Below are 27,666 nucleotides of genomic sequence, written 5' to 3'. Positions count from 1 at the left end.
AGGCTCACTTTATGTCTTTGAGGAGAAGATGATAGAAAAGTAACAGATGGCCAACAAGGATATTAATTGACAGGGAAGCAACTTAATTTAGTTACTTTAGTTCCTGAGTTAAGGTTATGTACATATCAGTATAAATTCACTTTAAGAAAGTCCTGGGACTATGTTTCCACTGAAGTCTTTTGCTTGTGATTTGTCTTATTTTTTTTTGTTGTTGTTTGTTTGTTTTTGTTTTTGTAAAGCCTGGTGGTGGGTGGGGTGGGGAGAAAAAGGGAAGAAGAAGGAGATGGATTTGAACCCATGTTTATAGTTCCAAAGTCAGTGCTATTTCTTCTTCTCCAAGGGTCTGTTTTCTGTTGACCTTTATCACTGGAAGAAATTCTCAGTGCTCAAAGCAATTTTTTCTAATTTTAGATCTAAATATGCTACTGACTGGATTATGCATGTTTGAACGTGTAAAAAGATTTTCTTGTTAAATTAAGTTTAATCTTATACTTAATGTTCCCCTCCTGTTATATGGGGAGAACTTTGAAGCAAAGATCAGAAATCAAATGACACTAATGCTTCCTAATGAAAGAAATCTCTATTCAGTGCTAATTAAAAATATATTGGCTGGACGTCTAGTCAGCTAGGCTTAATTCTCATCACTCAAGTCCTGAACATTATGGGAAAAACACTTTGTCCAATTCAGAAATAGCTAGATTTTTCCATACCTCTTTTTTTAAAAGATTTTATTTTATTTATTTATTTGAGAGAGAGAATGAGAGAGAGAGCACAAGAGGTGGTGGCGTTAGAGGGAGAAGCAGACTCCTTACCGAGCAGGGAGCCCGATGCAGGACTTGATCCCAGGACTCGGGATCATGACCTGAGCCGAAGGCAGTTGCTTAACCAACTGAGCTACCCAGGCGCCCTTTCCATACTTTATTAGGAAAAATTAAAAAATGAAATTAAGAAAAAGAAAATCATTTAGAACTATCTTACAGTTATAAAATATAAAATAAAGAAACATGGCAGTTTCTGATATGTCTGAAGGCAGGATGGTTGTTATGATCATACTTTAATATTTGCTTCCTGTTGCTCGGCTGCCATTGGGGAATTTAAGAATCATGTTTACAGCAGTCTCAGTACTGAACATAAGAAAATATGAACAGTCATACTGTCTGTTTTTTCTGTAAATATCAGGTAACTTTAATGAGCTATAAGAAAATGATACCACTTTTACATAGCACCACATTAATTTCTTAGAAGTAAATAATTTAATATAATATAGTCACGTTATATGCAATATATCCAAGATTTGGCTCTGTTTTATTAAATCCATATAAAACGAATGCATCTGTTCATATATGCATTAAGGTTATAGAGTTGTGCAATTAAAGCAGGTTGGAGGGGCTGGAGATAGCAGCAGGGAATTGATTCCAGATGGGCATAAGGCATCTTTTCAGGGTGATGGTAATGTTCTAAAATGATTGTGATGATGATTGCACAAATCTGCAAATTTACTAAAAATCGTTGAACTGTACACTGCAAACAGGTATGTAAATAATATTTCAGTAAAGCTATTAATTTAAAAAAAAAAATGAAATGGGAAATATATGACCATAGCTGACCCCAGAAGATAAAGGAAATCTAAAAGAACAGTTATTATTGATGAAATAGAGAAAGTTGTTAACGAGCTACCCTCCCTTTTCTCTCCTTCAAGTTTACAAGGAAATTCAACCACACCTTTAAGAAACAGATGATCCCAGTGCTATTTTCAACTGTTTCAGAACGCAGAAAATGAAGGAAAGTTTCTGAATTCCTTTTTATGAAGGGAAAATAACACTGACATTGAAACAAGGAAAAGATATGTTTCCTAAAAGAAAACCAGAGCTCGGTTTTGGGTGTGAATATTGAAGCAAAAATCTTTGGAAGAAAAATTATAATGCAAATCACCTTTGAAAAGTAACACACACAACAGCAATTTAGTGCTGAATAGTTTGGGCTCTGGAGCTGGACTGGTTTGGAATCCCAGTAACATCACTTCCTAGCTCCGTGACCTTAGCAAAGTAACTGAACTTCTTCCTTTCCCATCAGTAAATAAGAGAACTTCCTTCATAGAGTTCATGTGACGGCCAAGTGAGTAAAGCACTTTATGTAAGTTCCTGGCAATAAATGTTGAATAGGGTAATAACTGCACAGTTTATAAAAAATTATAAATGTGTCAGCATTTGGTCATTTCTCTATTGTTGACCGTTTGGACTTGCTATTGTAAAGGAGTGCAATAAATACCTTCATATGGGTATTTCCCTCACTTTTCTATTCCTGAAGATAGATGTTTAGAAGTAGAATTTTGAAGGAAAAGCTATAAACTTTAAAGTCCCAAATAGCTCTCCAGAAAGATCATACCCATTCCTACAGATGGTAGGTAAGAGGGTTTCTACACTACTCATACCAGAATTGAGCATCATCATCGAAAAAAATCTTAGGTAATTTGGTAAGCCCAAAATAGAATGTAATCACTTTATAGCCTTCAAATATTGAGAGCATAGAACAAAACCTTAATTCAAAATGTTATCACAAAGCACCTGAAACTCTGAGAAATAAAATATTGTCAGTGCTCCTTAGATGAATACCTGGAATTGGGGTTTCCTTTTCACATTCAAATTTTACATGATGTTAGGATATTTGCCTCTTGTTACTTTGCTTCAAGCTACTTAATCTGATGGAGAAATTTTCCTAAAAAAATCAGTTAAAAAATAATCTACTGGGGCGCCGGGGTGCTTCAGTTGGTTAAGCGTCTGCCTTAGGCTCAGGTCATGATCTTGGGTTCCTGGGATCCAGCCCCGCCTCAGGCTCCCTGCTCAGCAGGGAGTCTGCTTCTCCTTCTCCTCTCCCCCCACTCATGCTCACTCATATGAGCACATGCTCTCTCACTCTCTCAAATAAATAAATAAAATCTTAAAAAAAATCAACCCAAAACAAATGTCACTAGGGAAAAACTATTTGCAGCCCTTTTATTCTTTGTCTTCAGGATGGTTGTAAAGTCATATATCTTTCCAGTCCTTCTCTTTATTGTTCCTTCTCTGGTTAAATTCATTCCAGTTTTTAAATTCTTTGGGAAGTGAGAATGGGTCAAGTCCCAGTGAAAGACTCATAAGCCAGATTGGGCCATTCAATTGAATTTGAATTTAGATGACTTTTCAGCTGGAGCAAACTGGGAACTTTTATGATCTTTTACAGGGAATGGGTCTGCCTCAGGAACATCTTAAAAGGCTCTGGGTACAGTCACCACTAAAAGCTGGGAAGGTGGAAATAACCCATCTGTGTCCTAGATTTGTTCTCCTGTGAAGACTTGACACTGCTAAGGCAGGATTCCCTTTTCCTGTATTAAAGCATTCACCTGAAATCTTACCAAATAGCGATATCCCCTTACTTTTCCCCTAAAAAACAAATTAATAGGGGACTGTGTCTTGTTACAGTACTTATTCAAGACTTGAACAAATTAATATTAATATACTAATGAGTTTAAAGACTAAGTCAGAAAGGTCAGTAGTGATAAAACTGCTTAGCAGTTTATTCTTTTTTTAAGAAAATATTTTGAGACTGAGAGGGCAGAGCAAGAGAGAGAGAGAGCACGTGTGTGCACACATGGAAGGGGCAGAGGGAGAAGCAGGCTCCCCACTGAGCAGGGAGCCTGATGTGGGACTCGATCCCAGGACCCTGAGATCGTGACCCGAGCCGAAGACAGATGCCTAACCAACTGAGCCACCCAGGCGCCCTGCAATTTAATTATTCTTATATACACTTGGATTCTATACGGTAGAGATTGCTCCCATTTAACCCGTCAGTTTTGCTATGGCTATGTTTTAGAGACAGCCGTACCTATTGACACTTGGTTAACATTTTTTTTTTTTTAAAGATTTTATTTATTTATTTGAGAGAGAGAGAGAGCACATGAGAGGGGGGAGGGTCAGAGGGAGAAGCAGACTCCCCGCCGAGCAGGGAGCCCGATGCGGGACTCGATCCCGGGTCTCGATCCCGGGTCTCCAGGATCATGACCTGAGCCGAAGGCAGTCGCTTAACCAACTGAGCCACCCAGGCGCCCCTTGGTTAACATTTCAGATGAACATTGGAGACACTTTTTCTGTACAGATTAATTATTTTAAATTGCCTGGCAAAATTGAGAGGCTACCACAGTTCTGATGTCCATTTGCATCTTATACTTTCCCAGAATGTACATTTCACTTGACATGTCTATCTTATGGTCTCTGACTATAACATGGTGTTGTCAAGCCCTTTAAAAAAGCATTGGGTTTATGTTTAAATCTCATTTTTAATCTTTTTTTTTTTTAAAGATAATTCTGAGAAAAAGCCATTCCTGTGATCCTCAGATGTCCAAAGAAACAATATAGAATCAGATATTAGCATCTTCCTTTCCTGACTTTGTTGCAGCTTCTGTTTTCCTTAGGCTATCTTGAATGCTGAGCTTTCCTTCTACATGCTGTCAGGGTTTTGACCCAATTTCTCTAAAATCTAAAGGGGCAGTTCCCCCAAATTCATGTATTAGCGTGTCTTTGAACTAAAGAAAACCCTTCAGCAGTTTCGTTTTTCAGAGATGTGAAAAGACTCTGTGGCGGCATCACGTTTAAGATGTGTGTGTCTGGTTTACTCTAGACCCTTAGAGGTCAAATCAGCTTTTGTTTCCTAGTTATTAAGTTCAGGAGCCAAAAGCTATTTCACTAACCCACAAAAATCAGTTAGCCTCCCTACCAATCAGTGCCTGCTACTGCTTTGAAGAAATGTATGTAACACCTTGGAAATTCAGCTCCAAAATGAGTCTTGAAAATCCGTTGAGTTTTTCACTCCTTGAAGAGGACATACCTGGAGATGTACTCCCTGTTCGGTTCTTGCTCTAGCAAGGATTGGAAAATCTCTCTGTTTATGGTTTGTCTCCTTTTCAGCAGCTATTCTCAAACCATATCAGTCTTCCCTGAGCTTATATCAATGAAAAGCAATTTTCCTCAGTGCTCAGGAAAAGAATAACAAGAATTTTTTTTTTTTTTAAAGATTTTATTTATTTGACAGAGACACAGCAAGGGAGGGAACACAAGCAGGGGGGAGTGGGAGAGGGAGAAGCTGGCTTCCCGTGGAGCAGGGAGTCCGATGTGGGGCTCGATCTCAGGACCCCGAGATCATGACCTGAGTCGAAGGCAGACGCTAAACAACTGAGCCACCTAGGCGCCCCACAAATGAAGAATTTTTGAATGTTCAGCTTTTCTCCAACAGTTGTCCTGCACTGACTTAGGGAATAACCTTGGAAACATACGGGACAGATCTGATGTCTCATGCTTTGTTTCAGTCTTTCAAAATAATAACACTAATGATTGCCTTTTGTTCTTCTCTTGTCCTTTTATGACTTAATTTCTGCCAGTAGGCAACATCATATGAATGCCTAAGACAGTTGAGAACTTCCTGTTGTCAGTAACATCCTTACTAGAGACAGGAATCACTTTATTTACCGCTGTGTTTGTTTTGAGTGTATGTGACATCAGTTTATACAGTTTGGCTCCCACATTGTAATGGTATTCATGGAGGGAAATAGAAGCAAAACATTGCTTTTTCCCTTTCTCCAATTTATTTTTTCCTTTTATAGTATAAAGTCTCACCTTTTTATTTACTATTTATTATATTTTTTAATTTGATCATAACAGTATGCTCTCAATTTAAATATACAATGATTTTTCTTGTATTTGGACACAGATTACTCAGGAAATACACAAATTCTTGATTGCATGTTAATTTGCTCTTAATTGATTAGCATCATAAAGATTAAGGAGAGATAACCAGGGAGAGTTCTTTCCTTTCTACAATGCTCTCTGTTTCTAGGGAAATGGAAGAGAAGTTTGGGGGTACTCTGTTCTCACTGAATCTTTTTATTGTTTGTCTAATAGTCAGGAGTATTCCTAGAATTGTCACTGTGTCTGTTACTTGGAATTATTATTGGGAAACTTTTTCTGCTTATTCTGTTTCCCCCCTTGATTCTACAGCTTTGTTAGTTGTACTGTCAATGCCAAATCTATGTTCAGCTTCTTATCTGTACCCGGGAGACTTTCTTACAGCGTTTTATCGAAAGATCATTTATCTTTTTTATTTCCCACATATCATATTTAGGGATTAAGAATCTTAAGTCCTAGTTAAATACAACCCACTTTATTATTGAAGACCTCATACCGGAGGCTTTGTCTTAGAATATTGGCATTAATTTCCCAATCAGCTGTCACCCAAAGACATAAAGAACCATGTAAAGTCATATAAAATCTATCCTTCTAAATACACAGTCTCCTTTATATTCCATTGCACTTTTTCCTTTTAACAAACAAAATTCTGACTTGTTAATGGAAATGTGATATTTTCACTTTCTTTCACTGTTTATTTAAAAAGGCACATCAAGAATGTGCTGTTGTGAAAAGCCAGTCTTGAATGTGGGATTGGAGTCAAACCAGCTGAGTTCCAGTCCCAGATCTGCCCTTGTTGGTTGTTCTTATGACCCTGGACCAGTTACTTAACCTTGGGGAACTTCAGTCTCCACATTTTATTTTATTTTATTATTTTATTTTATTTATTTATTTGACAGAGAGACAGGAGAGGGAGAACACCAGCAGGGGGAGTGGGAGAGAAAGAAGCAGGCCTCCCGCTGAGCAGGGAGCCCGATGTGTGGCTCAATCCCAGGACCCTGGGATCATGACCTGAGCCAAAGGCAGACGCCTAACGACTGAGCCACCCAGGCGCCCCAGTCTCCACACTTTAAAATGGGAATAATTGCAGGGCTGTGACGGTTAGTTGATGCACATGATACAGAGAATGGAAATGCAGCTCTCATTATTACCATTACTTTTCAGTTTGGCATAGATCAGGTTGGCAGGCCAGTATGTGAAATTCAGAAATATTTTTTCTTTTTTCTTTTTTTAAAAGATTTATTTATTTGGTGGGAGGAGAGGGGGCATGGGGCAGAGGAAGAGAATGAGAATCTCAAGCAGACTCCCCGCTGAGTGCGGAGCCCACCACAGGGCTTGATTTCACCACCCTGAGATCATGACCTGAGCCGAAACCAAGAGTCAAATGCTTAACTGAGCGAGCCACCCAGGTGCCCCTCATTTAGAATATTTTAAACATTCTCTTCTGTTCTCTAAATTGTTTCTTTTTGTTCCAGAATTGATCATTCATCTTGATCTTTCCCTTTTATACCATTGATTTTTCCTTAGATGTTTGCTTAGCATTGGTTGTAGGTGCATGTTTATGAATAAAAGGCTAAATTGGCTGATATACGTGGTGGTTTTATTTCTCCAGAAATGCTTTCCTCTGAATGACATAACTGACTGTGTCAGTGGTGTATTAATGGGTTATACTATTGGTGGGTTTTCCTGTAAGGGAGTTGGAAGACAAGCTCAGACCCTCAAAATTGCCAAGTTAAGGAAGTTGTTATTCTAAGGGTGAGATGTATCTAGAAATGGAGTGGTTTACTCTATTTTACCTGTAGGACCTGTCTTTTCTCTCTGTCTCCCAACAATTTCTGGGTCTGAAGTTAATTTAAATCCTAAATTACCTAAACTGTACTCTTTTTTCCTCTCAAGTCCCCGGTCCCCCACTGGGATTCTCCCTAGGCAGATCACTAACTTTATATGGGTAGCAGTTTTTTGCCTTTAGCTCAAAAGGAAAGCCTTGCCTGGCTTCTAGGTGTAATTGGTTGTGGAACGGGCTGAACAGTGCTGAGGAGCTGGATCTGGTCATCTGAATATAGCTCTAATTAACTATCTTCATGGATGTCCAAGGGGCCAGTTTTTATTCTTTGACTCAGAAGGAGCTTGCTAGAGAGAACTCATGTTTAATCTCTGATGTCTTTGACCTTGGTTTCAAATTTCTTAGGATGTCTGATTCATTGGATCACTCTCATTCTTGTTTTGTTTTAGTGTTGTTATGGTTCTATTCATGTTTTTGTTTTTTATTTTATTGTCTTTCAATTTATAGGGAGAGGAGGTGGATGTAACCACTCAGTCATCTTAAATGAGTCAAGTAAATATTTCCATATGATTTTTCACTTTAAAGCCTCAAACCTGTCTCCATACTCTTTGAACTCATCAATGTTAGTAGCATAAGATTATTGATAGTACTAGGTAGTGAATGTTATCCTAAACATGATATATTCCTACCCATTGTCTCATCTTGCTTTACTAACCACAGTTATTGGGAACATATACCACGCACCATATCATTACTCACTCTTCTTCCCTCAACACATATTGCCCATTGCTAATCCTGTCTGTTTCTACTCGACCCTCCCACTTTCATTTCCTCCTACTCTTTCCTTAGATCAAGCTTTCCACCTGGTTTATACTGTTGTTAGTGGTCTTTCAACCTCCAGCCCTCCACCCCAGTCCATTCCACCAGGCTACCCTTTCTCCATTGCCTGCAGAAAAGTACAAATGCTAACATATAACATTCATGAATTTCTCCAAATGATCCTGAATTAATGTTGTAATATCATCTCCCAGTATATTTTCCTTACACTCTGGGATCTATCTACAACCTGATTACTCAGTACTATCCCTCAGTTCTTTGTGCTTTCACTACTATTGTGTAGTATGTAGCTTTCCTAAACTCAGATGCCTTTCTTCCCATATTTACTTCTCAAATTTTGCCAACTTAAAGTTATGCTCAAATCAAATACTATTTATTCTGGCAAGCCTTGAAGATTTCTTAGTCACAACTAAACCTTCCCTTATAATTCTATATTTTAGTAGTAGCTCCTGGGCATTCATTTATTTGATATTCACCATTTGATGATTCACTAGAAACCCTGTAAGTTCAAGTCATTTTCATGTCAGCTGATGTTGGAATTTTTTCTTCCTGCTGTAAGGCTAGTACACCAGTCCCAGTGGTTGATAAAACTGTAATGAAAGTTGAAAATGCAGTTAACGCATGCTATACGGATATGCACAGGAAATACATGGATTTGGGTGAAATTGTTATTTGAGAGCGGTCTGGGAATTTGTGCAAATATTTTTATTAAAGATTTTGTGGATTCTTACAATTTTCATGACATATATCAAAGGTTCTTCTGCATTTTTTGTACTAATAGTATGCATTAGAAATTGTTTACTCTTTTGTCTCAACATAGATTGTAAGTTTGTGGAATGTAGCTTTTGTTGTGTTCCAGGAGTATTCCACAGTCTCTTATCCTTCAAGACAGTCAGCATTGTCTTTGATTCTTTTTTCTCTGGGCCAGAGTTGGGTAGATTAGAGAGGTCTATCCCTGAGCATACTGAGCCAGAGGGTGGCTAAGGTTGATCTCACTCACCTGCATCTGCAGGTGTTTCATTCATGGCACCGTGGGAAGAAAGCATACAACGCCTTACTCAGGTTTCTGATAAAGTAGAATTGGATCTATACTTCATCTCCGCATTACTGGAAGTATCCGTTGTTTCTCAGACCTATTTTTTTTTTTTTTTTTTTAAGATTTTATTTATTTATTTGAGAGCGAGAGAGAGAGAAACAGCATGAGAGGGGATAGGGTCAGAGGGAGAAGCAGGCTCCCCGCTGAGCCGGGAGCCCGATGCGGGACTCGATCCCAGGACTCCAGGATCATGACCTGAGCCGAAGGCAGTCGCTTAACCAACTGAGCCACCCAGGCGCCCAGACCTATTTTTTTAATTGCTTGTGGTGCATGGGTTAACCCAGGAATGATGCAAACAAACATATTTCAAATGTGTCAGTGAGTCTGGGTGTGGAGTAGTGTGGAAATCTTGGATAGTGGATGACAGGCAAACCCACAATATCTGAAAGTCTGATTTGCATAAATGACAAGAGCTGCCCCAGAGCCAGTTTCTGGTATGTGGCTAATACTTCTTCCTCCTCACTGCCCAGTGTTTGTATGTTTTAACTATCATTATTAAGAGTGGATTTTGTGTTGCAACTAATAGATGGCTAATTGTATTTGAAAAGAAAATCACCAATACCCAGATTGGTGTCGTATAAACATTTAATAATTATTTTAGGTCATTTTATTCTTTTCTAAAAATTTCATTCTGCAAGTACAGGAATTCACAACAAGCAATATTCTCATAATCTGTTTAATTTTATAATGAATTGTCCCTGTCATCATGTACCTATATCCATACTCTGTTGAACCCATAGATTAAATGTTAGTAGCAAAAGATTATTGATGGCACTAGGTAGTGAATTGGAGATATTCTCCCAGTGCAGGTATCTTGTCATAAGACACCCAAGGCAAAATCTTCTGTCTTCTTAGGAATTTATGAGAGGGTGTTTGTTTTGTGAAGCTGAAGAAAACCTCAGAGACAGTGGGAAGGAATTTCTGAGGCCCTGGGTTCAGGATCTAAACAACACACCATCTGATACTGAAATATAAGTGTGGCTTGTGGTGAACAGCATTTCTACACTTTTATCCTTGTAGTTTATCAAACGAGTGGGACCTCCAGCCTTCTGATAGAGTGGGAAGGGCAGGGACTTTGGGATTCTTCAGATCCAGGTTTGAAAATTTGTACTCCCTTTTTATTTAACTAGCTTCTCTGAGACTTTGCTTTCTCATCAGTAAAGTGGAAAAGACTTGCATCGTGGGAATTCCATGAAGAGTAAATGAGACTATATTAGAATGCCTCTAACATAGTGAAGACTCAGTGAATAATAGCTGTCATCGTTGTCGTTATGCTGATCACCAGTTCTGAATTTATCTCAACTGTGTTTTGTGACCTGGGAGCCACAGAAGGTGAATCCCTTGTGTAGCTTCCTGTGCTTCTTTGTAATAATTGCATTGCTTTTTCCTCCCCTTAAACAGTGCATTTTTCATTACACAAATAGAGTGTTTTGTGAATGCTGCAACTCTGAAGCCGCACTTCAAAATGCTTTCATTTGAAGCGTTTGCATGGTAATGCGCAATCTGTCTTCTCCATGAATTAATAACAACTGCTCCCTCGCACCCCCAAAAGAAACACCAGATGATACAAAGGCTTTTGTAGCTCAGCTGATTCCCAGTTTGCAGAGGTGTTGGAGAGGACTCATACCAGTATACTCAACGATAGATACTTAGGTTGTACCTACTGTGTGTAAGGTGCTCTGCCTGCCATTACAAGGCATATAAAGGCCCTGTCTTGAAGGAACTTATAAAGTGGAAGCAATAAGACATCGATGAAGAGGGGCGCCTGGGTGGCTCAGTCGTTAAGCGTCTGCCTTCAGCTTGGGTCATGATACCGGAGTCCTGGGATCGAGCCCCCTCATCGGGCTCCCTGCTCGGCGGGAAGCCTGCTTCTCCCTCTCCCTCTCCCACTCCCCTTACTTGTGTTCCCTCTCTCGCTGTGTCTCTCTTTGTCAAATAAATAAAATCTTAAAAAAAAAAAAAACATCAATAAAGAGAATTAGAAGGTGATTCAACATGTGGTAAGTGCTATTGGGTGCTAGGCACTGTGTGGTGGGGGTGGGGAAGCGTTATTTCTGCCCGTGGGGAATCAAGTAAGGCTTCAAAGCTGAGATGGCAGATGTCTCTCAGGTCTCCTCTTAAAGATCCTGTATGTCTTTAGAATTGTGAAAAATCAGAACTGAACACTTACTTCAGAGGCATTCTGTACAGTTGAAGAATAGAATGAGACAATTGGGCATTCTCTTCGCTTGTGTCCCAATAGCCTTTTGAAGGTGGTTATGCGGATGGAATTTTGTTAATAAAAGTGGAGAGGAAGGAGACGGGTGGGCTTGAATTTGTAAGAAGCAATGTGGTGGTGTGCAAGGAATACATTCTCTATTCCTAGTTAAGGTAATGTGGCAAGCCAGATAAGGCTTTACCTTTACTTGATTCTGGATTAGAGACCAAGACTGCCCCACTGTGGATAAAAATCTGTTTGAGGACTCAGATCAGAAAAGTCCTTATCTGTATAGGAAAGATTTGCACAGCCTAATCTTACATCAGAGTGAGGTATATGGTAATTGGAATAAGGCGATCTCCCGCCTCCTCCTTTTTTTCCTGCTTCTCTGCAGTTGAAGGAGTCTCTTGGTTAGAGTGGTGTCTGATATTTGCTCATTTCGCAGAGACAAGTGTAAAATAAGGTAAAACTTTGTTTGATTAATCTGCAAATTAATCAAAACTAAAGGAATAGGAGACCGTAAGAATGGGCATTTGCCCTTTAAAGAAAAAAAAAATCATCCTTATTTTTACCCTAATGGCTGAAAAAGCAACCTGTGGTTAGAGATGTTATCTATCCTTTGACACCTGAAATAACAATTAAATAACAATTTTAATCCTTGTTTTCTGGATTCTTTTTTTTTTTTTTTTAAAGATTTTATTTATTTGAGAGGGTGAGCAAGAGAGAGAGAGCACGAGCAGGGGCAGAGGGGGGAGTCCTATGCAGGGCTCAATCCCAGGACCTGGGATCATGACCTGAACAGAGGGCAGTAACCGACTGAGCCACCCAGGCACCCCATTTTTTGGATTCTTGTAAAAGAAATCCATACTATCCTAAGATATAGAGGCAGATTTCAGTAATTTTATATCTATATAAATAAATATAACATATATTATAAATAGAAATATTTTATCTATTTAGTTTCTTTCTTTATATCACTCATTAATCCTACTCAGGAAATTTATTTTAAAGATCTTGGGTCTCAGAAAATGACTGTGAGGGTTTAATACCTGCAGGATGAACTAGGGATGGGGAAAGACTTCAAGGAATGGGGGGTGGGGTGGTGATTCTTGGTTAGCACTGTTTTCATCCTGAAGGCACTGCCTCTGCCTTTGAGTTCTCTTTCTCTTTTCTCCTGCTTGCTTAGGCCTTATATATCACCTCTGTCAGAGGCTGCAGTGGGAAAATGAAGAAAACTGAAAGTCCATATTTATTAATTTTTTATAGTTAGCCCTTGGTTCAAAAGGGTAAGAGGCTGGAGTGATTGGATAAGAGGAGGATTGGAAATTAATTACTAGTACAGTCCTGTCCTCTTGACCAGTAATAAGCAAGAGAAAAAAATCCCAAAGAATTAAAAAATCCATACCGGACAAAGGATAATTAACCTTTTTAGATCATGGTGCTCACAGTATTATGAACTCTATGCATATTCTGTTTCCCTGATATTATCATCCTAATAGTAAACATTTACTGAGCATTTATCCTCGTCAGCAGTCCTACTATGCTTTATATGTATTTCTTCACTTACTCCCCATTCAACCTGATGAGATATGGATACTCCTGTTACCCTCTTTACAGATATGGATACTGAGGCTTACAGTGCTTAAATATCTTGCTAAGGCCATTCAGGTAATAAATGGCGAAGCAAGAACTCGAAACAAGGCTGTCTGACCTAGACTGCCTGCACTTAACCTCTTTCTGGGTTGTCATACTGAAATATTTATCAGTTTCCCATTACGGGTATGACCAGTAGTAGCCACCTGGAGACCCTAAGTGCACTCATCTCCGTGGAACATGTAATTCTGAGATGCACAAATTAACCTACACAATGGCAAAATCAAAGATAAATAAGTGAGGGGAATATAGAAAGGACATTTAATATAATCTTAAAAGACCAGGGCTTGACCCGATAGGATTGGAATGGAGACTCCTACTCTGCTTTGCATTTGGAGCCTGTGCCTGGCCCCACAGCGGTGGGAGCTGAGTTCATTAGAGAAGTGCCACCTGCATACCCGGCGTGGTGCTGGCCACGGAGCTGCACACGCCAGGCTCTGACTTGGGTTTTCCCGGGGAGTGGATGGCGATGATAAGATCACACCGTGTGCCAGGCTACCAGATATCAGGTATGATTTTGTAAGAAATGTTTCATCCTCACATTAGTTTGGGATGCTGTGTTAAACAAAGTTAAACAATTTTTTTTTTTTTTAATTGCAAGATTCCTCAAAGTCGTTAAGATACTAATATGCTCTGTGACTAACCAGGAGGTTATTATAATTTGGGAAACACTGTAAGAAATGCCTGTCATTGGGTCACTTTCTCGGGTTACTTTTCTCATAGCGTATCTTATTCTAGGTAAAATTTATGACTCCTGTAGAAAAACCCTTAGGGATGACCTCATGTTTTGAATATGGTTCTAATATTTTTAATTTGGTAGTTAGGGGAATAGAGATTTAAATTTAACTAAAAGGTCTTTTTATCCCTCTTTGAATCACGAGTTTCACTTGCTGAAAACGTGTGATTTTGTACCAAAAAAAGGTCTGAGAGTAATTATTAAGAGAATCCTTAGGGAGCCTGAGGTGGGAACAGCAAGGAGAGTTGATGGCACCCTGTTCTAAGCCTGCTTACATTTCTCCTGCCCCCATCACCTTGCTCCCAGGACCTGAGTGGCACTGGTAAAATGTCCATCTTCCTAAAGTTTCTAACAAATGCACCTTGGGGTGAAGAGAGGCAGTGTAGGTGGTGGCTCTGACTTTTCATCTCTGAAACTACTAACTTAAAAAGCCTAGTTCAATAGTGAGTTGAACTCAGTAACAAAATGATTCAGTTGAACCATTTTAACGAAAAATTATTTTAAAGGTAGCAGTCTCTTGCCAAATAGGTGATTCTTCTTTGAATTCAAATGTGCTGTAGTTTTTTCTCCTGTGTATGGTTTGGTTTGGTGAGAGCTACTTTGAGACAAGAGTAGACCAAATGTGGGTCATTATAGGGCAGAGGTGATTCTTGAATCACTACTGTGTTTATAAAAAGTAAAAACATGTATGGGCATTCTTAGGAAGACACATTTTTTTTTTCACTGGTAAAGATATGTCACTGAACCAGCTATAGCCTAAATGACAGGGCAGAAAGTCAGGAAGGGGAATGAAAGGGCATTGGACATCACCATTATCAACAAACATTTACAGAGGGCTGACTATGAAGCAGAGTTTAAGATAAAGTCCTGCAGGGGTGCCTGGCTGGCTTAGTCGGTAGAGCATGCTGCTCTTGATCTTGGGGTCATGAGTTCAAGCCCCCCCACCCCCCATTGGGCGTAGAGCTTACTTAAAAACTTTTATAAAAAAAAGTCCTGCCTTTATCAGAAACACTGATGGGATAAGGGGATAGACACATGCCTGAAACCTTAAGTTAATAAGACATATATGCTAAGTGTCAAATGAGTGATATAGAGAGCATGAGAATTCAGATAGGATGTGGTAGGCAGAATAACGTTGTCCCCTCAAAGAAGCCCATGTCATAAACGCTGGAACCTGTGAAGATGTTATATTGCATGGCAAAGAGGAATTAAGGTTGCTAATCAACTGACCTTGATATGAACTGATAATTTTGGATGATCCTGGTGGCCCAGTATAATCCTAAGGGTCCTTTAAGTGGAAAGGCGGGGGGCAGAAGAGGAGGTCAGGGTGAGAAAAAGAGAAAGATGTGAAGATGCTACATTGTTGGAGGAAGGGGCCACAACCCAAGGAAAGCAGGGGACCTTGAGAAGTTAGAAAAGACAAGGAAACAGATTCTCACTTTGAGCGCCCGGAAGGAATGTAGCCCCGCAGACACCTTGACTTTTAGCCTTTTGACTGCTAGCCGCTACAACTATAGGATAGTTGGTTTTTGTTGTTTTAAGTCACTAAGTTTGTGGTAATTTGTTACAGCAGCAATAGGAAATTGAATACAAGGATGCCGAAAAGAAAGAGGAGTCAGGGACAGTTTCACGAAAAAGGTGGTTTTTGAGCCAGGTACTAAAGATAGTAAGAGTTGTCGTAACAGGGTCATAGAATTTGTGTTCCAGGTATTAAGCTAAGTTCTTTATACCCTTTAATTCATTTATCTTCACAAAGGCTCTATCAGGATAGCATTCTTCCGTACTGTGTAGATGAGAAAACCTAGGTTTAGAGAGACTGAGTCACTTGTGCTGTCACCACAGGGCAGGGCCAGTCACAACCACTAATAAATAGCTGGCCTTTTAACCACATGGCAGCTGACGTTTATTGAGTGCTCACTTTGCACAAAGTCCTGAGGACGTCACTGTCATTAGCTCACGTAATCCTCTTAGACTCTAAATATGAGGTGATTTGTAATTTTTCTGAGGCACAGATTTGTCTGGACAGCAAGATGGCTGAATTGGGGGAAAAGAGACTAGAACCAGACAATCCAGTCAAGACGCAACAGTCCTGACAAGTGCTGATCAGAACATAAATACAGGTAAAGACGGTAGGCATGGGAAGGAGAAAACAGATTCCAGAGACAGTCTGCTTTGTTGAAACAGAATTCCCTTATTGAACAAAACTTCCCTTCCTCTCCAGTTCCTCCCTCCCTGTGTGATTAGGGTGCTGCATTTTAATGAGTTTAGGCGTTTTAGAATTAATAACAGGTGTCAGTATTGACAGTGGTGTAGACTAAATTTTTCCACTTACCCACAGAAGCGTGAGTAGCAGTCACATAAACTCTATAATATGCCTCCTGAAGTGGTGACTCACAGAGACAGTCTTTAGTTTCTTGGTGTAGTAGTAACTTTCTTGGGTTCAACAACAGCAAATACGTATTTATTGAAAACCTGCCATTTTAAAGAGCAATATACTGGGGGTGCCTGGGTGGCTTCATCGGTTAGGCATCCAACTCTTGATTTTTGCTCACGTTAGGATGTCAGGGTCATGATAAGTAGAGCCCTGTTTTGGGCTCCCTGCTCAGCCGGGAGTCTGCTTCTCAACCTCTCCCTTTGCCCCTCCCCCTGCTTGTGCTCATGCTTGAACTCTCTCTCTCTCAAATAATAAAATCTTAAAAAAAAAAAAATAAAGATAAAAGAGCAATATACTGTTTAGTGTGGGAGTCCCAAAAATGACTAAAAATCAATTTGGAGACCACCCAGACAAGGGTGGTGAAATGAACTAGAAGGAGGACGTGAATAAGTATTAGTGTCAATGATTTTGTAGAATGAACCCTGGCTTCTTTTCAAGTAGACATATAGTTGCAGTTTTCTTTGCCTAAATAAAAGAACCATTTGAAGACTTTAACAAAGCCTCTGAAAACTCTGATCTCATATGTGTACAATTCCATCCATGAGCTATCTGAGTGGAACTACTTTCCCAGTCTTGAGAAGAGTCACCAAAGTAAGATTCATGATCCATGAATATCCTCTTCCTTCTCATGGATGGATACATTATTTTATTTATTCTGCTTATAAGTAAATTGGTAATGATACTGTTGCTACAGGGAATTCTTTTTCAGAATATGTGGATCCTTTAGTTGGTACTGAATGGCACAGGGAGGCCTAGGTGGCTCAGTCGGTTAGGCGTCTGCCTTCAGCTCAGGTCCTGCCTGGGATCCAGCCCCATAGAAGGCTCCCTGCTCGGTGGGGAGCCTGCTTCTCCCTCTCCCTCTACTGTTCCCCCTGCTTGTACTCTCTTGCTGTCTCTGTCAAATAAGTAAAATCTTAAAAAAAAAAGTACTGAATGGGGGCCACTGGGTGGCTCAGTCGTTAAGCATCTGCCTTTGGCTCAGGTCATGATCCCAGGGTCCTAGGATCAAGCCCTGCGTCAGGCTCCCTGCTCAGCGGGAAGCCTGCTTCTCCCTCTCCCACTCCCCCTGCTTGTGTTCTCTCTCTCGCTCTGTCTCTCTCTCTCTCTCTGTCAAATAAATAAATAAAATCTTTAAAGAAAAATACTGAATGGCACAAAACATTTATGTAGGATTGATCCATTTTTTAAAAGTAACATATACTATATACTCCCAAAGTAACATATACTATATATACTATATACTCCCAAGCTGGGACAATAATGCTTGGGAGTATGGTACAGAAGCCCTTCATAGATAATATTAATTTTGAAGATAATACTCATTTTAATACTCCAGTATGAGGTACAAGGCAGATTCCATTAGACCACTTCCTACTCTATTGTGAGTGTGTCTGTGTGTATTCATTCATGTAGACTTGAGTCTTCCCACTAATTTCAAAGAACGATTTAGGACTTTTCACTGCCGACTTGAGTTAGTAGTCTAAGTTCCCTACCCAATGGGGTTTGATTTTCTGTCCAGGTAAGTGATCAAAGCCAAATCCTCAAAGCCTGAATGCCTTACCATGGATTCTAATAAGTTCTAAGTTGGCCATTCTTCATAGTTTTAATCAAAGCAAAGGATGGCATTTGCATTTTTGTCATCTTCATTTCAAAGTGTTTGTCATATTATTAGATTCAGAATCACCCTGAATGGTTACACATCAGTAGACCCTGCCTAGCCATTCCCGAAAAGCTGTCCCTGCCAGAACAGGGGCCCATTTCTACCTAAGTGGAATATCACCTAAATACATAAACATTGGATTCATGTATGTCCAGATTACTTAGAATCAGAAGTCATCATAGCAGGAAATTTTGGGTAAAATGGAGTTCTCCTATCATCAACCCATGATAGCTTCCTCTCACTCTCCTGATCTCTGTCCCTTTGATGTACCCTGGGTTCCCCTATTGCCTCCTTTACATCTCCCAATAACATTTACACTCAACACAGCCAACAGCACCTTTTACACCATTTCTGCCTCATGTTCTGCTTTTGTTCTGTTTGTGGGGTATTCTTCCATTTCTTCAATTAGCTTTATTAACCAGGAGACATGGATGAGTAGGAACAGGGAATGCAAGCATATTTTCTTTTTCTCTCACTTGCCCCACCGTGTGTGTGTGTGTGTGTGTGTGTGTGTGTGTGTGTGTGTGTGACATATACCTACAAAACCAACAGACTTTTATATAACTATCCAGCCATGCTGACCTTCACATTGAGAGTGTACTGCTGATCTTTGAGTGACCTAATCATCATGCACTGCATGGTGGGCCCCTGGAGTCGCTGCACATTTGCTGTGGATAGTGCACTATTTGGCAATTAAATGTTAGAGTTAGAGCATTCTCTTTTTTTTTTAAAGATTTATTTATTTGACAGAGAGAGACACAGTGAGAGGGAACACAAGCAGTGGGAGTGGGAGAGGGAGAAGCAGGCTCCCCATGGAGCAGGGAGCCCGATGTGGGGCTCGATCCCAGGACCCTGGGATCATGACCTGAGCTGAAGGCAGACGCTTAACGACTGAGCCACCCAGGCGCCCCTAGAGCATTCTTATTTTTAATAACTCTTTTTTTATCGTATAAATGGTGAGACTTTGGTCTAGTAAGTTAATTGTATGATTCCTAAGTATGTAAAAGTTCAGGAAGTCTTTGCAAGTATATTCTCTCCTAATTATTTAAAAATTAGAAACTGAAAAAATTTGGGGGGGATATATGCCAAAGAGTATTTGATCTGAAATAAATAAAATCCATATGCTTAAAGCACTATGTATAGTCAAGATGAAATTTCCATATTTGCTATGGATCTGTTCTCCTTTTGTTAAGGGAGTTCTATCCAAATGTTTTATTATTGTTGGCAAGATCCAGATCCCAAATCTGCCCTCAGTGCTTTGTTTTGTTCAGTCTTGGATTTTGGGTAACCATTTATTAATTTGCCAAAAATTCAGCATTGCCACTAGTGTTATTTCTTGACAATTGCACAATCATCTTGGCTGTCATGAAAATTACTTTGCTTAAAATAAGTAAAGGGGCGCCTGGGTGGCGCAGTCATTAAGCGTCTGCCTTCCACTCAGGTCATGATCCCGGGGTCCTGGGATCGAGCTCCGCCTCGGGCTCTCTGCTCAGCGGGAAGCCTGCTTCTCCCTCTCCCACTCCCCCTGCTTGTGTTCCCTCTCTCGCTGTGTCTCTCTCTGTCAAATAAATAAATAAAATCTTTTAAAAAAAATAAGTATATAAAAATTTGTGTAGACATACATACACATACTACATATATATCTATTCAAGCTAAAAGATGGCTTATGGCAAAATATGAAATCCGATTGTTTTTACACGTTGAGAAAAAATAGTAAGACAAGAACATGTGTTTTAATTTGTTTTCCACTGTCAAGAGCTGGAGAATGGGGGATATTGGGAGTAATGGATAATTTACCCTTACCCTCAAGTTATCATATATATGGGTCTTAGGAGTGTTATAACGTTATAATCACTGTGTATGTATATTTGCATAGGAATGTAACACATATAACACTGAGGGAATTTGGGAGGGAATGTTTAAAATGTCTTCCAACAGATTATCAACTAGTTAAATAGAGAAATACTGTGGGGAGGCATTTATATCTTCTTAGAGCACAAAGTATAAAATGACTGTAGAATTTCCTGTTTTAACCAAGAATGAAGGAGGGCTACGAGCCATTCACTTCCTGAGTGGACACATTCCAGCTGTGCAGATTGGTCATAGCACATCTGCCAATCAGAACAGGCCCTGGAGGGAAGCCCTCAGATGCTGAGTCTTGTTTACACGCATTGTGACTCTGTTTCTCCCCTCCTCCTGTGTGTTGTACCACTAGGGAGATTTGTGGGGGAATTTGCTATTACATGCCTAAATAAACTCTACGAAACTAGGATCACAGCCACATCAAATGGTATCCTGGGCAGATTTTTAGCTCATCTTTAGCCACAGGTAAGAGTTGTTGCTTTGCTATATGAGCATAGCTGATCTGCATCCAGTTTCCAGCTTTGCTTTGAGATATTTTCCTTTTGTTAGCAAAACTAGCAACCTAAAGCTGAAGAGGAACGATTGAAAAAAATGAGTAAAATGTGCGCTGTCTTGCTATGACTTTAAATTTTTTGTGCTCCATAAGTGAAAAACCATGATGTTTTTATTTGAGAGAGTGTGAAACGAAGTTAAATTAAAACAAAAGTTTTAAAAGTGGCAGTAATGGGGCGCCTGGGTGGCTCAGTCATTAAGCGTCTGCCTTCGGCTCAGGTCATGATCCCAGGGTCCTGGGATCAAGCCTCGCATCGGGCTCCCTGCTCCTCGGGAAGCCTGCTTCTCCCTCTCCCACTCCCCCTGCTTGTGTTCCCTCTCTCGCTCTGTCTCTCTGTGTCAAATAAATAAATAAAATCTTAAAATAATATAAAGCGGCAGTAATACTAGGTCACTGTGTAGAGAAGCTGGAACCAGAAGCATATTAACATTGTGCACTTTGGAGAGCAGCAGTATATCTAAACAAACATGTTTTATTGTGAATCTTCCTACTTGTTAGTCTTTAAGAAAACATACTTCCTGTGTACTAACTCCTTGGTTTCAAAAAACTTTTTTTTTTCATTGTGAACCTATTCAGAAAAATTGATAAATACAATTTAACTGTGTAAATCCTATGCCCTTTCTTTGATAATTCTCCCTGGAAGTTTTATAGTATGTTTTTAGTATCTTTATGCTGTTCTACAAGCAATAAAATCAAGGGGAAAAAAAAGAATTCCTGTTTGATCTTTGTTTTGCCATTAAGTTCTATATTGTTAGTATTCAGAAGATACTTTAGAAAACTGTATTTTAATAACATTGCATAGGATTTTTTAAAAAGTCATTGCATAGGATTTTATTGTGGCTTATACATTGCTCTCTGTTGTTAGTTTTTCCATAACACTGAGACCTTTTTACTTTGTTTATTCTTAAGCATGTACTGAAAAAAATTATTTGGAGTCAAAAAAAAAAAGACAACCTGTGGATTTTGTAGTTCTTTCTTTCGTATATAATAGTCTTCAGGTTGATTAACAGCCTTTTACAGCAGCCTCCAAAGAGGCACATGTGAAAACTTCGAGCAGCCGTGCCCTTGTCGCTTACCCTGTGGCCAAGTTTCTCAGCGTCAGCAGTATTGACGTTTTGGGTGACATAAGTCTTTGTTGTAGGCTGCATGGTAGGACGTTTAACAGCATCACTGGCCTCTCTACCTACTAGATACCCGTAGCTCCTTCTTCCCCACCTGTGACAACCACAGATGTCTCCAGGCATTGTCAAGTGTCCCCTGGGGAAGGGGGCGCTCCTGGTCAAGAACCACCGCCTTCTGTGTAATAGCACATTAGACCTAATTATCAGTGAAACGTTGAAATCCAACTTCTGAAAAGTTCTGGGCCATAGAGAGTTAAGGATGAGGCTGTCCGGGTCTTAGGGTGTTTGCAGATGTTGCTGTAGCTGACTGCTCATTTTTTCCCCCTCCCTATCCTGTTGGAAGCTTTTGCCAACCATGATTCATGGAATGATTTTTTTAAGCTGAGTAATCTGTGGCTTTTCAGTTTCCTTACTTTCTTTCCTCAGCTAAATTTGTTTGGGTTTTAGCAAAGTGTTTGAAACAGCAAAGATCTTTGAAAATGAAATAATATGTATAATGATATACTCTCCAAGCAGATAATTTTAACAAACCGTGAAAACTCCCCATGCCTATCTTTGTATCCTTTGTACATCTTCTGTCAGACAAATCCTTTCCACTCTGATGAAGAGCCTTGTACAGGGGAAGACACAGCAACCTTAAACAGTCCTTTGTGAAATCTATGGTATGGCAGCGGGTATTTAAGAACTTCTTTCCCAGGGCTTCTGAAGAGTATTTTGACATGAAACTGTTTTCTTTCTTTATAGATCGCAACGAACGAAATAAACCAGAGCATCGTTCTTCCAGGTATGAGTTTATGGTTTTTAATAATTCTGTATAACACTTGTCGTTTGGAAAATATTTGGAGGCAGTGCAAGGATCCCTTATAGAGTTGCTGTATATTTGAATCTTCTGTGGCATTCAGAAAAGCTTCACAAGGGAAATATTGTTCGTTTTTGGAAGAAAAATTCTTTATGAAATTATTGACTACCTGAAAGACGTATTTTTCTTGAGAATTCCTATCAGTGACAGCTGAATCTTTACCCTCCCCCCCCAAAAAAATCCCTCTTTCCTTCCTTTGGTGATTTATTTTCTTCCCCTTTCTTTGACCAAAATTTTTTATAAATGTGTATTTCTTTTTTCCTAATTATAAACTTACATGGGCTCACTATAGAAATATTTTCAGTATCTTTTCTTTAATGTAAAGCATTAAAAACCAAAGCAAAACAGCCTGTCTTCCATTAGCTAGAGATGGCTGGTTACTGCTAAAAGTTTGGTGTGATTCTTCTAGTTTTCCTCAGTATATATGTATTCCAGTCGAATTCTTTAAGTTCTTGTTAGACAGATTCAAAGGCCGGGAAGGCTGTCCCACTTAAGCCCCTTGCTCACATTGTCCGAGCATGTATTTCACAAGACCTTCACCAGCACCGAAGAGTATTTTTTAAAATCCTTGTCAAACTTACAGGTGGAAAATGATCTAACTTCTACTCCTATGCAAGAATGATAGCCTGTGTTCGATTTTTTCTTTTTTTTAGCCTAGTTCTGTGCAGGATTATAATTCCTTTAATATTATTTTCACATTATTTCACAGTCCATCACTTTTACTTTACATTTTGTGTTGTGGGAACTGATAAAGTGGTAATAATGCATTCACTGGGTTGACCCGCCTGGTAAACCAAACCCTGATGGTTTTTCAAGGTATCAAACCCAGAATACATTGACCTCGAATGAAAAAAAAAAAATACAAAGTCTATGAAAACTCCATTAGTTGGTCCTCCATTTTGCAGAGATTGTCAATCAAAATAGGTCAGTATGGCCTAATCTGGGAGAAAAGTACAGTGGAATATTTGGAATGTAAGGCTGATTTTTTTTTTTCAGGTATAATTCACAGACATTAAAACTCACTCTTCTTGGTATATGTTTCTATGAGTGTTGACGAATACATACAGTTATGTAACCACCACCACAGTCATAGAAAAGTCTGTAAGACTGATTTTTTTTAATACTTAAAAATAATAATAGAAAAAAGGCAGTGTAAGAGAGAAGACTTTAACTGTGAATGGCATAAAGTTGGAATGGTAAAAAAAACATTTTGTGTGATAAAATCAGGACAATAAGACCCTGAAGGATTGATAAATCAAGCAGTATAAGTTTAAATTCGAACAAACAAATCCTTACACTTAGGTCTGAAAGACCAATGGAACATAAGGAGATAAGGGAGTTGTAACTTAACAGTATGTTTGAAAAAGTCTTGAGGATTTAGTTCTTTGTAAATTTGTCATAAGTCAGAAATTTTACGTCATTGCCTCCACCTCCCCCAAAAATGTCAGCATCAGTTTACTTACACTAAAAGAAATAGAATGTCCAGTAAAAGAAAAGTAATAGCTCTAGACCATACTTTTTGATATTGTATCCAATTTTGGATCCACAAGGCCTTGAAAAATTGAAGTGGACTGGCTATATTGATACCACTTGAATAACTTACAAAACCAAGAACAGAGTCCCATGCTCCACCCCAGAGAATCGGTATAGTAAAGAAGTCCCTCAGTGGTTCTGATGTATAGCCAGGTTGGGAACCACTGGAATAGAAGACAGCAACTGAGTTGAGACAGGGAATATGAAAGAGAAGAGTAGGATGGAAATCAGAGTTAAGTCACAGGAAGACTTCTATAAGGAGTTTGGTGAATTTAGCCTCGGTGTGGAAGTTTGGGGAGGTATATGGGACAGAAGTAACTGGCTTTGAGCACTTGTTCCTCCTAAAGGCTAATCTTCACCACCAGAAACAAGGGATCCTTGGAAGAATGGCTAATTCCAGGTCTGGGGAGGGGAGAGTACAGGTGAGCCTGGACTCACGGTGTGACAGAAAGAAGGGAGATGCTCAACTAATGGGTCATATCAAAAAGGCCTAGGATGCAGTTTCAAGAACCTCCTGCTGGCCAAATCTGGGACAATTTGAGTATCAAAAAATTTTTTTAATGATAATGGATTCTAACGCATTGGATTTTTAAAAATCCATGCAGAAGAGCTCATAGAATTAGAAAATCATCATTTTTTTTTTTTTTTTTAAGATTTTATTTATTTATTTGACAGAGAGAGAGACAGCGAGAGAGGGATCACAAGCAGGGGGAGTGGGAGAGGGAGAAGCAGGCTCCCTGCCAAGCGGGAGCCCGATGCAGGGCTCGATCCCAGGACCCTGGGATCATGACCTGAGCCGAAGGCAGACGCTTAACGACTGAGCCACCCAGGCACCCCTAGAAAATCATCATTTTATAATTCTTAGTATCATAGTTGATTCAGGCAAGGATCATCAAGTGGCTACTAAAAGTTGGGCAAAAAGTTTTTGGAGGGACAAATATTCACACTGCCTTAAAATTATTTTTAATTACAAAGGGGGAAATGTAACTTCAGTGAATAGATCTGGTGATCTCATTCTTTTTTTTTTTTTTTTTTTTTAAAGATTTTATTTATTTATTTGACGGAGAGGGACACAGCGAGAGAGGGAATACAAGCAGTGGGAGTGGGAGAGGGAGAAGCAGGCCTCCTGCCGAGCAGGGAGCCCGATGTGGGGCTCGATCCCAGGACCTGGAATCATGACCTGAGCCGAAGGCAGCCGCTTAACGACTGAGCCACCCAGGCGCCCCTGGTGATCTCATTCTTAATCAGGTGGTCAAGTTATATATCATCAGTAGTGAGACATCCTGACAGTATGTGCCTCCATATAATACATTAGCAATACACATAGATATCACAGATAATGTCATAAAAATACAAAAAGGCTTGAAGAAAAATTCTAGATTGAAAGAGACTGAATTTTTCTTTAATCTGGAATTTTAAAACCTAGATTTTGAAAAAAAGCACTTTGGGGATAATTAAGAAAATTTAAATATGAGTTAGTTTTATTTTAGATAATATTTTATTAATAAAACTTTTCTTAGGTATATAATAGAAATGCTGTTATGTGGGAGAACGTTCTTATTCTTAAGAGATATCCACAAAAGCAATAGAGGTGATACAGTCTTATGTTTGCAAAATAACTCTCAAATGATTTATGAGAAAAAAAAAGCAAGAGGTAAAACTGCAAATATGGGAAAATATTAAGAATTGGTGAATAGATGAAAAGCATATGGGTGTTAATTGTGCTGCTCCCTCAACTTTCCTATAGACTTGAAATTTGCAAAATAAAAAGTAGCAGTGGAAGCAACTATTCTGTGTTCCATCGAGTCCCAGAGGGCAGAGTGTGCATCCGTGGGTGGAAGTTGAGGGGGTTGTGTTTCTGCACCATGTGAGGAAGGATTGCTTAACATAACTGGTCAAAGACGGAATGGGTCACTCTGGAAGGGAACGTTGCCAAGGAAAAGCTAGACAAGCTAGTGCTGGGAATTTAAAAAGATTCACACATTGCTAAATTACTATTCTAGATGGTTCCAGCCCCTTGCTCACTCAGTAGCCAATAGGTGTTTGTTGAGAGGCCCTAATCTGGGCTCAGGGTACCATAGAGAATAAGACAAAGGCTCCAGCAGGATGGAGCATAGAGCGCCTGTTGTCTGGGGTTCACACTCCCAATCTCAGAGAGCCTGTTTACTCTAAAGTCAGGCTCCCGGTCTTCATCGTTGTACTTCAGGCAATGCTTGTGGTACTCTTCAGGTTATTCAGAAAGTGTTTTATCTTCGACCTCTAATTTAAACTGTCCGATTCTCAACGACTGTGCTACTAGTCTTGGTAACCTTAGCACTTGGTATAGTGCCTGGTCCATGATAAGCACTTAATGAATAAACGTTTGTTGGATAAATGCCAATTATAGCTCAAAGAGAGAAAGAAAATGCCGATGTTCCTCCTTTGCAAATTGGGAGGAATCTGACTCTCAAAAAGCTCACCCATAACTGTTACTGACTAGGTCTGTTACAAGTACAGCAAGGAGTAATGCCTAATAAGAAAGAAGAAATGTTTTTGCAGGAAAAGCCATTGTTTTTTGTGCAGGGTGTCTGCTGAGATTGGCAGTGCCCTGTTCTCCCCGTGCCATTCTGAGCTGAGCAGGGCTACCTCACCAGCCCCGCGGTGCGTCAGGCAGATGAGTACCTGCTGCACCAACAGAGCAGAAAGAAGAGAATATAAACAAAAGTCACTTAATTTTGGTATTTTTGTTGGTTCTCCTCAGGCCACTCACTCGGCAGCAAGAATGATGGGCTCAACGTCCAGCAAGGATGAGAGAGATGCATTTCTTTTGTTTGTATTTTTATAAGGCCAAACACTCCTATAGCTTTCCCAGTGAGAAGTGAATAAATCGGGGATATCTGCCTTTCATTTCGGTGCTGAAAGAAGGAAAGCATAACTCTTGTCAAGTTAAAGGAAGAGTTTTGTCGGGTATAGGTCAACACTAGGACCTCAAGCTAAAACATACTGCTTAAGCGTCTGTAAGAGATTTGCTGGGTGCTTTTTGATTAGTTTGTTTTGGTGTTGGCATTTAAAAAATTCGCTTATTGCTGATTGAGCTCTTTTGAAGTCAGAAATATCTGCATTCCTCTTGTCTTTGCCTTGTTAGTTTAAATATGCCCTTTACCAAATTGATGTCCCATGGAACATTCTTATGTAGCAGGTTAATCAGTATGCAAGAAATAAATACGCACAAAAAAGCCTGTGAAATGGTGAGTTAAAACAAAATTAGACATATTTCATTGCTGGGATTCCACTAAGAGTCTTTGATACACTAAAGTGCATTATAAAACTCCAAGTGAGAGATTTACTATACAGGATTTTAAGAATTTGTTTGAAATTGTAACTTCCTTTCCCAGACACAGCTATTAATAACATCTAGAAAAATGTGCTATGAAATGACAGTTTGGGAAACTAATTGAGAGGGAAGTAGGAGCTAAAGATAATAAAGAAAGTTAAGCCCTGTGGCAATCAGTGCCAGGAATGGGAAATCAGGAGCTCTTTTTTGCCACCCAACCAGCTCTGTATAATAGATCCCAATGACTTATGGGGACTGCAAAACCAGCTACTTTGTCTTAAATGTTTTACCTACTACAAGGAAATAATTTACAG

The 27,666-nt window shown here is 39.4% G+C and overlaps 1 protein-coding gene across 1 annotated transcript in view; it reads left to right on the top strand.

The window, feature by feature from the left end:
• Positions 1-27,666, top strand: part of SH3D19 (SH3 domain containing 19) — a 172,595-nt gene that overhangs the window by 63,146 nt on the left and 81,783 nt on the right. The window contains exon 2 of the mRNA XM_032412985.1: positions 22,392-22,431. Within this exon, the coding sequence (XP_032268876.1) occupies positions 22,392-22,431 (40 nt within the window). The remainder of the gene's footprint in view (positions 1-22,391; positions 22,432-27,666) is intronic.

This window comes from Phoca vitulina, unplaced genomic scaffold, assembly GCF_004348235.1.
Source record: "Phoca vitulina isolate PV1807 unplaced genomic scaffold, GSC_HSeal_1.0 scaffold14, whole genome shotgun sequence".
Lineage (NCBI taxonomy): Eukaryota > Metazoa > Chordata > Mammalia > Carnivora > Phocidae > Phoca > Phoca vitulina.
Note: the sequence above shows the minus strand (reverse complement) of the source record. Positions and strands in the feature narration are given on the sequence as shown.